The sequence below is a fragment of the Geospiza fortis genome, unplaced genomic scaffold (assembly GCF_000277835.1).
Source record: "Geospiza fortis unplaced genomic scaffold, GeoFor_1.0 scaffold344, whole genome shotgun sequence".
NCBI lineage: Eukaryota > Metazoa > Chordata > Aves > Passeriformes > Thraupidae > Geospiza > Geospiza fortis.
The window spans coordinates 120,452-133,676 of record NW_005054584.1 but is presented as its reverse complement, the minus strand read 5'-3'; the positions used below and the strand labels follow the sequence as shown (position 1 = coordinate 133,676).

The 13,225-nt window shown below is 49.2% G+C and overlaps 1 protein-coding gene across 1 annotated transcript in view; it reads left to right on the top strand.

Annotated features, from left to right (window-relative positions):
• The window catches only part of KANSL1 (KAT8 regulatory NSL complex subunit 1), a 59,452-nt gene that overhangs the window by 39,576 nt on the left and 6,651 nt on the right, over positions 1-13,225 (top strand). The window contains 7 exon segments of the mRNA XM_031064384.1: positions 818-1,070; positions 4,497-4,612; positions 5,966-6,155; positions 8,923-9,088; positions 12,020-12,202; positions 12,504-12,662; positions 12,953-13,104. Of these exon segments, the coding sequence (XP_030920244.1) occupies positions 818-1,070; positions 4,497-4,612; positions 5,966-6,155; positions 8,923-9,088; positions 12,020-12,202; positions 12,504-12,662; positions 12,953-13,104 (1,219 nt within the window).

Sequence of the window (13,225 nt, the reverse complement as noted above, 5' to 3'; positions counted from 1 at the left end):
AGCAGGAATTGTGCTCTCAGCACATTCAGATCAGCTCAGTTGGAGCCTGGTGAGAAGTGGAGGAAAACACCAAATCAGGGAGCGTGTGCTCAGAGCTGGTTGTAGAATACCCTGTTTGCAGGCACTGAAGAATAGCAGGGAAGCCTTGTGGCCCTGTCCTCTCTGCAGATAACGTGCCCAGGTTCCCTCCAGGCTCACTTTGCTGTGACACACTGTGCAGCCTCCAGAATTGTTTTCAGGTGACTGATCTCCTGTTCTTGATCTGAGCAGCCCCTTCACAGTTCCTTGTTTGACCAGGTACTACTCACTGGGGCTTGTCCTTGTCCTGAGCTGTGTTTGTGGCCTATAGGTTCCACCAGCTCCCTGATCCCTTGCACATTTTTCCCTCCTTTGTTGTAATATAGCCCAGAATATGCATAATTACAACGATTTTATTTCACTTTGTGTTGTTCTGAGAGCAAAGCAGTCCTGCCTTGAGGTTAAGCTTCAGTTAAACAGGAACAGGACAGCATATGTTAAACCTGATTAAAACAGTGCTCAGCCACTTTGCTTTGTCCCACCAAGTTTACAGCAATGTCTTTCTTTCCTTATTGAATTTTTGTAAATATCACTTCTTGGAGGGGCAGGGGGAAGTCTGCTCAGAGTAACAAGTTGGTACATTTTCATCACCAGCTCAGAATTGTTTGCTTGGCTGCGCAAGTTCCCCTCTGCAGGACGAGGGCAGCTGCTCTGTGCTCCTGCAGGAAGCTGCTCTGGCTTGGCTGGCACGTGGGGACAGGCTGTGAGCTGGCTCCAGCTCTCTCTGAGTTCAGCTGAGATGCCAGGGAAGGCCAGGCAGCAGGGAATTGGGTTTGGCATCACGTCTGGAAGCCGTGGTGGGAAGGAATTCAGCATGGCGGTGTGGGAGTGCAGTTTCCCTGTGGACAACAAAGGATCTGCGGCTCATTCCTGTTCCTCTCTTGCAGGGGCTGATAGTTCTTGGTGAAGCTTCGCCCCCTGACCCTGCAGTAGATGATTCCTCCCGTCCTGTTAGAGCTGAAGTCAGGCTGGAGCCTGGGGCTGAGCGCCTGGTAAGTGCCAGCGTGGGGCTGGCTGCTCCAGGTGCTTCACTGCACCACCCTGGGGAGGGAAGGCTCATCCCTCAAGCTGTGTGGGGCACAGGGATGCTCAAACCACGGCACTGGCCTCGTGGAGCAGCTCCCTGCTGTGACTCGGGGTGGGAATCACTGATCTTGGTCTGAGCTCACCCCCTCCTGTGTTGTTTTGGGGTTAATAAACAATAGGATTTAAACACCTTTTAGAACAGAGTTCCTGGGGGTACCTTTGTAATATGCATTAGCATTTTGTGAGCTTTAAAATCCTAACTAATCCTTTCCCTCCAGCAAAAAAAAGTACCTCAAACTGAGAGCAGCATGATTAGCAAAAGCTGCTAAAGATGTGGCTATTTAATATCTGCCTGAGCATCTGAGCATTCCCCCTTGGAAAGGGCAGTAATGATTGCAGTGAGATACACTGGAAACTATGCAGAGTGCCAGGTATTTATTATTTAATGCAGAAATGTAGGGCACAGACTGAAGGCTTGATCATACTGTTCATCCTGCCTGTGATTGCTTTGGATCCTGGGGGCATGCAGCAATGCATTAAAATGGAGGGTTTGCAAGTTGTGGTCCCTGAAACTTGTGCAGGTTCTTCTTGGCGCTTTGTTGTGGCCGCTCCTGCAGCCCTGTGTGCCTTCTTAGGAAGGAAATGGTGTTTATTCCCCTTGCACAGGGACTCCCACATCACTCCACACTCCCAGTGTCTCTGTGACACTGCTGGAAGTGTCACCCCTGGAACCGCCGCCTCCGGCGCCCAGCCCCTGGCTCTGTGCTTAATTAGGGCTGCTCATTAGGGCAGGCTGTTGAGTCAGAGCCCTGATCTGCTCGAGCCAGAGATTACCCAGAGACTGAGGGCTCTTACTGGAAAGGGATCTCCTGGGCCTTTCCTGGAGAGGTGCTTATCATTTTGGCACCCTCCAGGCCTTTTCCCCCCAAACTGGCAGAGTTAGAGACGCATCTGCAGCGTGGAGCAGAGGGAGGAATCCATCCTGTCTCATGCCCAGCTCCCCTGGATCTCCTCCTTTCATGAGTGCCTCGGATCCGTGTCCTTGGGCATCGGCTTCCTACGTGGGATGGGGCTGATAATCCCCAGAGGAACTAATCCTATCACCAGTGGAGGGAAGGGCTTTGCAAATAAGGCCTGGGAATATCTTCTGGGAAATGGAAGCTGAGTAGGTGAATAAATATTTTTGTCTGAAGATGGAAATGACATGAAGCCCTGAAGACATTACTTGGCTGTTGATTTTGGTTCCTTGGAACCAGAAGTCTAATGAGGGGCTGCACTTGATATTGCCCCATAATTAAATATTTCCAGTAATAGGTGAAGGTCTGAACCTGCCTGCTTTTAGGGATTTTTGGGAATACAGGGGACATCCCTGCTGTTGTCTCATGGCCTGTCTGCACACAGCTGCTTTGCTGCCCTGATATGCAACAGCAGATGTGCTACAATTGAATCTTCCACACCCCCCAAGATTCCCAGGGATCCGAAGGACCTGGACTTCCAGACGCAAAGCACACAGAAGAGCTCAGTCAGGAGCAGGGTGTGATCCTGGTGCTGTGATGCTGCTCTGGATCCCAGCCTGGCTGCCCAGGCAGCCCTGGAGGACAGCACAGCCTTGGGAGGTGCACCAGGAGCTGGCACAAGAGTGAGAGTGCAGGAGGTGTTGGCTGTGCTCATGTGCTGGGTCCACCCATCCCAGGGTGATAAAGGGAGCCTGGCCTGCTCCTGATAAATACACGTTGGATTGATGCTTTCCAGCTTCTCCACAGGAAGCTGAGTCCCCCTGTTCCTATCTTGAACCACCAAGACAGAGCAAGCTCTTGGAGAAGAAGTTCCTCCTTTAAGACCCTTTCTGTAGAAGAAAATAAAGGATTTCAAAAGAGCTTATGAGTCATGAGTACCCGCCCTGCTGCACCAGGGGTGCCTCTGGCGGGTGTCACGTGGAGGCTCAGCCTTGCCAAGCCTCTGGAAAGCAGAGGGAAAGTGCTCAGCTCCTGCATGACTTCACCTGGCTGGGCTGCTGAGTTTACCTGATGTCTCAGGTGTGAGCTGATCTCGCTCCTCTGTCTCTCTGAGTGGCAGAGTTGGTCTCATCCAGTCTTTGCTGCCCCACAGGAGAAACATCTCTTTTAGCAGAAGTGTAAAAACCCCTGCAAAGTTCCTCAAACAGGCCCAGGCAGAAGTTGTCTGAGTTGTTAAAAATGGCCCTTCCCTGGGTGACTCAGGTGTCTGCTCTTCTGGAAACCGTTAATCCAGCAGTGCCATGGCCTGGGTTTGTTGTTTATTGAGTTTGGGGGTGTCTGCTGGGAAGATTGAATCACCACAATCCAGATGGGTTCGGGATGGAGTCAAGGCCAAGCAGGGGGCTTGGCTGACCATCTGTGTGGTGTCAGAGCTCTGCTTTTGCCTTTTTTTTCTTGGTACTTGAACCACATCACCACTGTGTGTGCTCAAAGGGGGAACCCCAGCGAGAGACAGGGCAGGGAGTGTAGGAAGTACCACACAAAGGAAGAAATAAAGTTTAACCCCAGGGAGGGGCATGTCTGACACCAGAAACAGGGGGCTGCATGGGAGGGGCTGAAGGTGATGAATGCCAGAGGTATGGACACACTGGTGGGCTGCAGGGGGGGGAGCAGGGATGTCACTGGTGGGAGATACAAAGCCAGTGTGTCCTTGAAGGCTTGGTGACAATCCTGCTGCTCCCTGCAGAGCCACAGGGCTTGTGATTCAGACCTCAGGCTGAAGGGATTCGGGAGCACAGTGGTTTTAAGTCAATTTTTACTCACTTCGCTCTACCAAAAAGGTGTTTCCAGCTTTGTGTTTATGCAGCACTTTCAGCGTTACAGACTCGCCCTGCTCCCATCCCAATCCCCCAGCCTGGGTTCACACTCATTTTAAAACACTCCCTAAAATGCTGTTTGGACTCTGTTTGCACAGGTAGTAAGTTAAAATGCAAATTCAGTTTTGCAAGTCAGTTCCCCTCTCCCTCCCTCCCCGTTTTCCCCCAAAGTGCTTCGGCACATGGCTCAGAACAGAAACCAAACTGCAGGAGACACTGCAGAGGTTTACAGGTGGTGATGAACTTGTTTGCACCATGGAGACAAAATGCTAAAATCTCCTTAAAGCCCTCAGCCTTTCATGCTCCTGGTTGCCTGAGGGGAATTAAAGTCCTTTGGATCTTGGAATGAAAGAGCTGCCGTGTATCCATCCTCTTGCTGTTCCTAAGATCTCCTTGTGTCCCTGCTCTCCTGTTCATACAGTGACTTCTGAACCCTGCTTTGAAGTCCCATGTGGAAATCCATGGCTACAGTGCAGAATCCTCAACCAGAACCCAGTTGTACTAATTGTGGCTATTTAAGAAGCTTTTATTTATTTCTATTTTTCTCACCCTTCCTTAGAGTGTGTCTGGATCCCAGCCCCTAGAAAGCTTGGGAATTTCTGCTGCAAATACTCCTGAATCCCATCCCACCAAGCCCTGTGGAGCACCAAGACCTGTCAATGGAGTTATTAACACGTAAGCTCTTGGATATTCTGGAAGAATTTGCTTTTCTGATCTTTGCAATGTCTCGTTGGAAGCCAGGCTGTAACTGGGTTGGTAATGGTACAGATGGTGTCTTTTTTCAAAAAAGTACAGTAGTAGATCATGCCTGGAAACATTTTGGAGGAGATTGCTTGCTTGAGGTTTTCTGCTGCATTGTTTTGCTGAAAATGGAATTAAACTGAGCTGTGTTTACATGAACAGGCCCTGCAGGCAGCTGTGCACTGAGCATGGGCAAAACTTGTTTCTTTATGAGTAGTTTTAATACATCTACAAATTGTGTGATTCAAAGGTACTAATGCCCTGCTTGCAGAATTATCTGTAACCACTGACCCACTTTACTGGAGTTACAGAGGAATCCCATTGATTTGGGGAGTAAAACTTCCTAAATTCTTTATTTCTCCTGGCTGCTTTTGTTGACAAAGTCTTGAAGTGGGTAAATGAAAACAAGTGAAAGACATTCCCTGATGCTGCAGGGTTGAACTACTTGAAAACCCTTGAAAAACGTTGCACTTGCTCCTTGCCTTGAGGAGGCAGGGAAAAAGAGAGGGGAAAAGGGAAGGAGGGAGGGAGGGATGGATCCTGCACCGGTGTAATGCGAGCAGATCAAGGAGCCCATGGCTGCAGCTGGAACACTGCAGGCTGTAACAGAGCCCTTTGTATCCTTGTAGCCTTTGAACTGCACAGCCTTAGACCACAGGGCTTTAATGTTTTGCATTTTTAGAAATGAAACACTTGTAGAAGGGACATGAAAAGGTTCTGTAGATGAGGTGCTGCTGCGCTGGGATCTGCTCGGGGCACGGGGCATTGATGCCAGGGCTGCTGCAGCCTTTGTGCCTCGCAGAGGTTGATGTTAACTGCACCTTTCTGGGGTCACTGCTGGGAGCTGGCACAGGTAGAGATCTCAAATATCCATCAGAACCAAGTTTACATCAGGGTTAAATATTTTTTCTGTAAGAGTATATGTTCTCTGGCATTTAAACTCATGAAAACCTCCTGTCTAAAGATTCCTCAAACTCTGCTTCTGGAGGAAGCTGAATTCTAGGGTTAAAGCTGTTCAGGTCTAGAGTGGCTTTTGCTCTGTGGCTTTCAGTGCTGCTTTTTTGTTCAGAGCTTCCAAAGGTATTTGGTCAAAGGTTCAGTCATGGGAGAGTGGAAGGTGACTGAAATAAAAGCAAAAAATGGAGTTGGTTTAATAAAACCTGTTGTGCCATGAACTGCAGAGCTCTAAACTCAGCTTGGAGTGTTGGCTCAGGTGCAAACCACGAACCTGCTGGTAGTGCTGCATGAATAACTGGGGTTTTCCTGTTCTCCTCTCCTGTGGGGCAGTCTGCAGCCTGGCCTGGCAGAACACGCTCAGGGAGATGGCCAGGAAGGCCAGGAGCTGCTCCACAAGAGGCAGCGCCTGTCCCTGGTCCCCGCGGACGGGACGTGCGTGGCCGCTCGCACCCGCCCCGTCCTCAGCTGCAAGAAGCGGCGCCTCGTCCGACCCAGCACCATCATGCCCCTTTCCAAAAAGGTCAGTCGGCTGTTTTCTGCTCTTATTTTTTCTTGTAAAGATGGAGAAAGCAACAGGAAGGAAGAGCAGGACAGCAGGGCTGTAAAGGTTGTTGGAAAAACAAATGAGAAATGAAGGAGAAGATTGTAACGGGTTGGAAGATTTTTCTTTGCTGTCACTGGGGAGGGAAGATGCTGAACTCGTGAGTTTTCTTAAGCCAACCAACCTGAGGTGAACTCAAGGCCAGGTAGGTCAGTGTGGCACAGTCTGAGCAGGAGAAAGAAGCCCTGAGAAGTCAAGTATCAGGAAACCTTGACTCTGAGACAGGAATTAGCAAAGCCCCAGGAACTCGCTGCTGCTGCTCAAGGGAAAACCACAGCTGTTTGCCCAGGCATCCATGGGATGAATGCCCTGTCTCTTCCTGTTTTGTTTCCTTTATTACTATTTTTTATACTCCTCTCCCTAATGCAGAATTCATTCAATGGAAATGCAGTTTATTGCCTGCATGAGGAAGGGCCATGTTTAATTCTTTTTATTTTCTCTTAGGAATACCATAAACTGTCAGTTGGAGGGAAAATAGTGAGAAATGAAGGAAATAAGGATCTTTATTTGTGCATGCAGAGCCATAATGGCAAAAATCCACTTACCTTTGAGACATAGTGTTTCAAGTGTAACTCTCCCACAAGGGTTGGGGGGTTTTCACTCTGCGGATGTTTTAAAGAGAAGCTCCAAAAGCAGCATTTTTCTGAGCAAAATAGATTCTTCCTCAGCTGAGTCAGCTTTAACTGATCACTTATCTGCAGTTTTATCTGGGGTATTTCTGGGAGAGCTCTGCAGTGATTACTTGCAAGATCTTCAGTGATTTGGAAGTTGCTGAACATTGTCGTGGTGGATGCTGCCTTGTACACTCAGTGCTTGAAGAATTGGCTGTAAATTCTGTGTTAGATCTTTGTTGTTGTCATCATCAAATACATTTGGTAATCAGAGATGGTTCAGAAGAGCAGTTCCAGGGATGAAAGTAGCAGAGAGCAGGGGATTTCTGAGCCCTCCTCCAGTCATTCCAGAGACAGCTGAGTCATGGCCAAGCCGTGCTCCAGAAATACCATGTCCAGTTGCCTCCACTCCCCTGCCCAGCAGAAAGTGGCTGTGGATTGAACTTTGCCACCTGCATTGTGGGGGTTTTGATCTTGTAATGTTTTTATCGTTTTCCTCACAATTCGGTGCACACATTTATGGGAATTTGTGCCCAAAGCTGGGGGCAGCCCTTCAGCTCACACGTGGGCGGAGTGGCAGGATTGTCTCTGTCCTTGCACAGCCATCCTGGTTAGAAAGCCCTGTGGGCTTAATCTTTATTATTTTTTATTAATTCATTAGTTCCCAACAGTGGTGCAGCCTGCTGATTCATGCTCATTTTTGGATCCATCACAACATCCTCTAGGCAGAACTTCCAGAAGCAGCAGCATAACTGCTCAGTTACCCCTTCCTCCTCTTCTCTGGGCACTGCATTTGCTTCTTGCATTTGCCCTCAGTGAATTACATTTGATTTATTTTAGATAATTTCTCTGAACTTTTGTAACCAGGAGTGGATTTCCAGCTCTTTGCTTCAAGCAGCCCTTCCCAGTGTAGTGTTATTTGCTGTGGATATTCTCTCCCATCCTTCAAGTCATTCATGGAAATTATTTGAATAATTCTGACTCAGAACAGGCTTCTGCAGGATCCAGTTTGATCCATTTTGGTGGAGAACCAGGGCTTGTTTTCTCTGCATGGAGTTTATATCCAGTTGCTGGCAGTGGTTTCACACAAATGAAGTCTGTATCAAGTCTATAAATCTGTGAATTGTGACTCTGTCCTGGATTAAGGAACAAGGTTGAGAACCACCTTTGTCACTCTGTAGATGTCCCTGCAAGTGTCAGCTCCTGGCATATAATGATGGCTCTGACCCACTGGAACTAAAAATGGCTTCTTTGCCCCTTCTCTGACAGCAGAATTGTGCTGCCTCATGGTTTTTATAAATGAGGTTTCAACCTAGATAAAATTAAACACTTTTAGTCAAATTTAGCAGCTGTTAAACTGTCTGTGCTGGTAAGTCGTAGTTTTCAGTTGTGTTTATGCAAAGTGAAAGCATCCTCTCGTGAGGCCAGACTAAATTAACACATTCTGTACAAGGCAGAGAAAAAAGGGTGTGTATGTATATATATATATAATTATCTATATATATATAAATTACCTATATTAATTATATTATATATATATATAAAAATTTTATACAAGAGAAAAAAGGGGGTGTGTGTATGTGTGCATATATATAAAAATTATATTATATCTATATATAAAAATTGCATATTATATATATAATTAATATTGAATACACTGTATAATTAATATTGAATATATATAATTAATATTGAATATACTGTATATATTATGCATCATAAGTATAATTTTAAATTATATTTTAAATGTCACGTAACAGCTATTTAATATTATAAATAATGTTAACAATATTTTAAAATGTCACATAACAGCTATTTCATAATGAATTCTATAGAAATAAAATGAATTTATTATATATTTATTATATATTTATTGATAATCAAATGTAGCTATAATCTATAAAATGCAGGTGTTTTTTTTGCTATTTTATATACACATACAGTATGTATTTATATAAATACGCAGAAGGAACATTAAAACAAAACAGCTGCTTTTCGGGTGTTTTCCATGAGCTGTCCCAGGGAGCGTGTGCTGTCCCTGGGCTGGCTGTGACGTGTGCCCTGTGTCCCCCCAGGCCCAGCGTGGCAGCCTGGCGCGCTGCAGCTGCGACGTGAACCCCTCGTGTGCCCTGTGTGGCAGCCGCAGCCCCGGCACGCTGGAGATCCAATACGATGCCCCCCTGCTGGAGCGCCTCTCGCAGCTGGACTCCTGCATCCATCCTGTCCTGTCATTCCCAGATGGTGAGCACGGCTCCTGCTGCCTCCTGGGGAGGTGCAGATCTGCTGGGGCACAGCCAAACCTGTTCATGTGCAGGTGGATTTGAGATGAGAGCATTAACTGGAGCAGGAGGGTCTGGGGGAGTGTCACACCTGGGCTCTGTTGAGTTTTGGGAATCTCTACCTGCAGCCTCACTCATGGTGTGGACACCAAGGCCTGGCAGTCCTTCCTGGGACCTGCCTGTGGGGCTCTAAAGCACTTGGGAAATATTTGCTTCCATGAGTTTGTCCCTAACTCATCAGTATAAAATGATTTGTGGATTGGTTTGTCACAGGAAATCCTTTTGACCTCGTGAGGAATTGAAAATGATCTTCCATGGTTCGGTGGGCACAGCAAGAAGGGATGTTCCTGTTAGGACACTCAATTTCCTGTGTTACAGCTTCAGGGTTAATCAGCGTTAAGAGAGGAATAATTAACCAGCCCTGACCGTGGGCTATTCACAAATTCCATGTGTAGGGACTTTTCCCAAGGGAAGAGTAGTTTCCAGAGTCTTCTTCAACTGATCCTTTTATCAGAGAGTTGGGAAATGGTTGGATCACATGGTTCCTTGCCTTGGTGGGAGTTCATGGCTGCTTGGGGTGTGAAATTGGGGCTGCCCTGTCCTTGGAAGTGCCCAAGGCCAGGCTGGACGGGGCTTGGAGCCAGCTGGGACAGTGGAAGGTGTCCCTACCCCAGCCATTCTGGGATTCTCATGCTGGCAGGAAGGTGTGTGGCCTGGCTTCCCATGGAGGTGTCAACTGGTTGGTCTGGGAGAAGTCACTGGCCTAATGTGTGTGCTTGGGTTTAAATTCCAGCTTTTCACAAACTTTTTGTGACAGTAGGAAATGCAGGGAGTGTCTGGGAGCAATTAGTGTGGCCTCTTTCATTAGCACTATATTTAAACCAGACTAAAATAGTAAATTGGGGCTATTTTTAGCTAGATCCCTCCCCTCCCAAAGACACAGCTCTGATCAGGAGTGCTCAAGGAACTTAATGAACTTCTGAAGCAGGAATTTATTTTCTGATTTCACAGCACTTGTGATCTTCTGTAGTGCTAAATCAAATATGCTGGGAAATGGGGAGACAACCTGTTGGGTGCTATTGCAGCAGAGGCACCAGGCAAATTATCCCATATTCTTCCCATTTTCAGGGCTCCCTGCAGCTGCCTCACAGGGTAGAAGATCAGTTCTGGCTGCATGAGATTAAAAAACTTAGGATTTAAAACTAATTGATGTAAAGCTTAAACACCTGTGCAGGAATACCCATTTTCCAGTACTGGTGACCTTTATTTATTCACTAATGCTTCAAGCAGCTGGCTAGGGTTGATTTTTGGGATGGGAGTGATTCCTGTCCCAGAGGAAAGCCAGGTAACGTGTTCAGGTGGGGAAATAGCAGTGCCTGGTGCTGTTGGTGTGCTCTGAGGTGTCTCTGCACACCTGTGGGGTGAACCCATGGTGCTGCTGGGGCTGCTGTGTGTGCAGGGCTCGCTGAGGGCTCCTGGTTCCAGGGCACAGCTGTGAGCATGTGCTGACTTTCACTTTGAGCCGGCTCTGGGTGCCAGCCGGGATCTCCAGAGCAGTTTGCCAAGGGCAAAACTGCCAGGCACTGCAGGAGGAAAAGATCATTTATTCACTTATTCCCCTGGCAAGCAGGACCCAGCCAGTGAGGCCTTGAACCCCTGTGCTTGTGCTCCACCAGAGCTTTGTCCCCTTCCTTCCAGGGTGGTGTGGGGTTTTTGTTGGTTTTTTTTTTCTGGTTTGATTTCTCGCTGGGAATTTTTGGATGATGTAATAACCTTGGAGGGAGGATGAGCGCTGGGCTCACTGTGGTTGCCATCTGCTGGTCCCTGGGAGCCCTGCACTGCTTCCCGAGGAGCAGGGGAGGAGGGATGGTGGCACTGCTGCCAAAGCAGCAGAGAACTCCCTTCCTGCTAACAGGGTTTTTTCCTGGCCTGCTCCCCCTCCCTTCAGCCTGTCCCCTCCTTCCACAGATGGTGTGGGATGTGAACTGGGAGGAGAAAGCAAAAGATGAGCAGAGAGCACAGGCCATTTTCCCCAAGTCTGGCCACCCCAGTGGATGGCAGCATCCCTGAAGGACTGGCCTGGCCCCTCTCTGTTTTTTGGGACATGTCCCCACAAGCCAGCAGTGATGGCCAAAGAACTGCCATCGCCCTGTGACTGCCCTTCCTTAGCAAGGGGCTGGGTGACAGCTTTAACCACCAGGGTACCTGGAATGAAGCTGTCCTGGCTTTTTCCAGGGAGCCAAGTCCCCACCAGCTCCAGCCCACGCTCTGCCAGCTCCATCCTCTCTGCCTGCCTGGATCTGCTGGGGCTTTCCAGTCCCTGAAATTGGGAGGGAAATACTGGGCAGGGGTCCAGCTTCCAGCCAGGAGTTCCTCCTGCCCTTGGGACCTCTCAGGTGTGGTCACACACAACTTCTCATGGTTGAGGTGCCACATCATGCAAATTAACATGCTGCAGTGCCTGGTTGGCTTTTAGCTTGACTTGAAATTGAGGATTTTTTTAGCTTGACTTGAAATTGAGGCTGAATTTCTCTCTTTCAGCCCAGATTTGGTGCTGAGATACCTCAGGTTCTTGAAAGTCAGATCTAAGGTAGCACCACATGGGATACCTACAGAGGTGAAGGCGCAGGAATTTTCTGACTTAGAAAACTTTGCCAGGATATGCTTGGGCTGTGAATCATGTAGGAATTACAAAGACCTGCAGATTACAAATGTTGGAACCTACTGCAGGTCCTTCCTGAACATGGGGAGAGTGTGAGGAAACCTGGGTCTGACAGTCTGTGCTTGCATGTTCATCCAGGGCTGTTCTTACTGGGAGCACTGGGACAGGGTGATGGGACCACAGCTCTTTGTTGCACGATTGATTTGGATGAATGCTCTGTCCCCCCTGCAGATGTGCCGACGAGCCTGCACTTCCAGAGCATGTTGAAATCCCAGTGGCAGAACAAGCCCTACGAGAAAACTAAAGCTCCCAAGAAGCTGTCGCTGAAGCACAGAGCCCCCGTGCCCCCCAGCCTGGCTGACCCCGCGCGCAAGGACCGCCACAAGCTGGTCAACTCCTTCTTCACCGCGGCCAGTAAGTGCTGCCCCTGCCCCAGGAGGAGGAGGAGGAGGAGGAGGATGCCCTTCAGTCCCGCTCCCAGGGGTGAGGCAGGGCTATGGCAGGGCTGCAGGTGAGCTGTGTGCAGGTGCAGCTCAGGTTTGTAGGGACCTCCCCGTGCTCGGTGTCAGCCATGCCCACAGCAGTGCCACAGGTCTGAGCACACCTCCCCACAGCACCCCCGTGGTGTGGACAAGCTCTGCCCGAGTCTCCTGTGCCAGCAGAAAGAGAGGTGAAAGCAAGCATTTCATAGCTCTTTCTCTGTTCCCCTCCTCAGAGCGCTCCCATCAAAAAGCCCAAGCAGACAAGGCACACAGGCCGCCTTTAGACGATTTTTCGGCCGTGTCCAAGGCCGAGAGAGCGCCAGAGCGCTCTGCCCAGCCTCCTGCCTTTGACAAAAAGCGATTGCGAGACTGCTCATCTGAGAGGAGTGAAGGTAGGCCCCCAGGGGCAGGTGTCTCGGGGGGAGCTTGGGCTTTGCTGCATCCCCAGCCTCTCTGCCCCACAGAAGGGGGCACGCACTGCTTCGGGCCGAGCCGCCACCACAGCAATGCCTCGTGTGCTCTAAACTGCTTCTTCCCCAGGGCAGCCCCTCAGAAGGTGCTTCTCTTTCCTGCAAAGTGCTCCTCAGTGCACATGGTCCTTTCCTCTCCACCACCACCCCCTCGGGTGGGCTGGGGTTTTTTTGCTAATGTTGTTGTTCATTTTCTCCCCCTCCCCGTGCAGTGTTGAAGCATCACACGGACGTTGGTGGGCCGAGCTACCTGGCAGCAGCTGTGACCCCCACCCCTCACAGCCCCATAGCTCGGCAGCTCTCCACCTCCTCCGAGGGCTCTGCTCCCGCCAGCTCCGCTTCCCAGGGCACCTCTGGCACTGCTGTGAGTATCTGCTGCCTTCCCAGGGCTTCTGGGCTCAGCCCATCGTGGGGGCTCAGCTGGTGCACAGATTCTGGGCTGGAGAGTGCTCAGTGTTCCTCTTGCCATGCTGGACCCTTTGGTT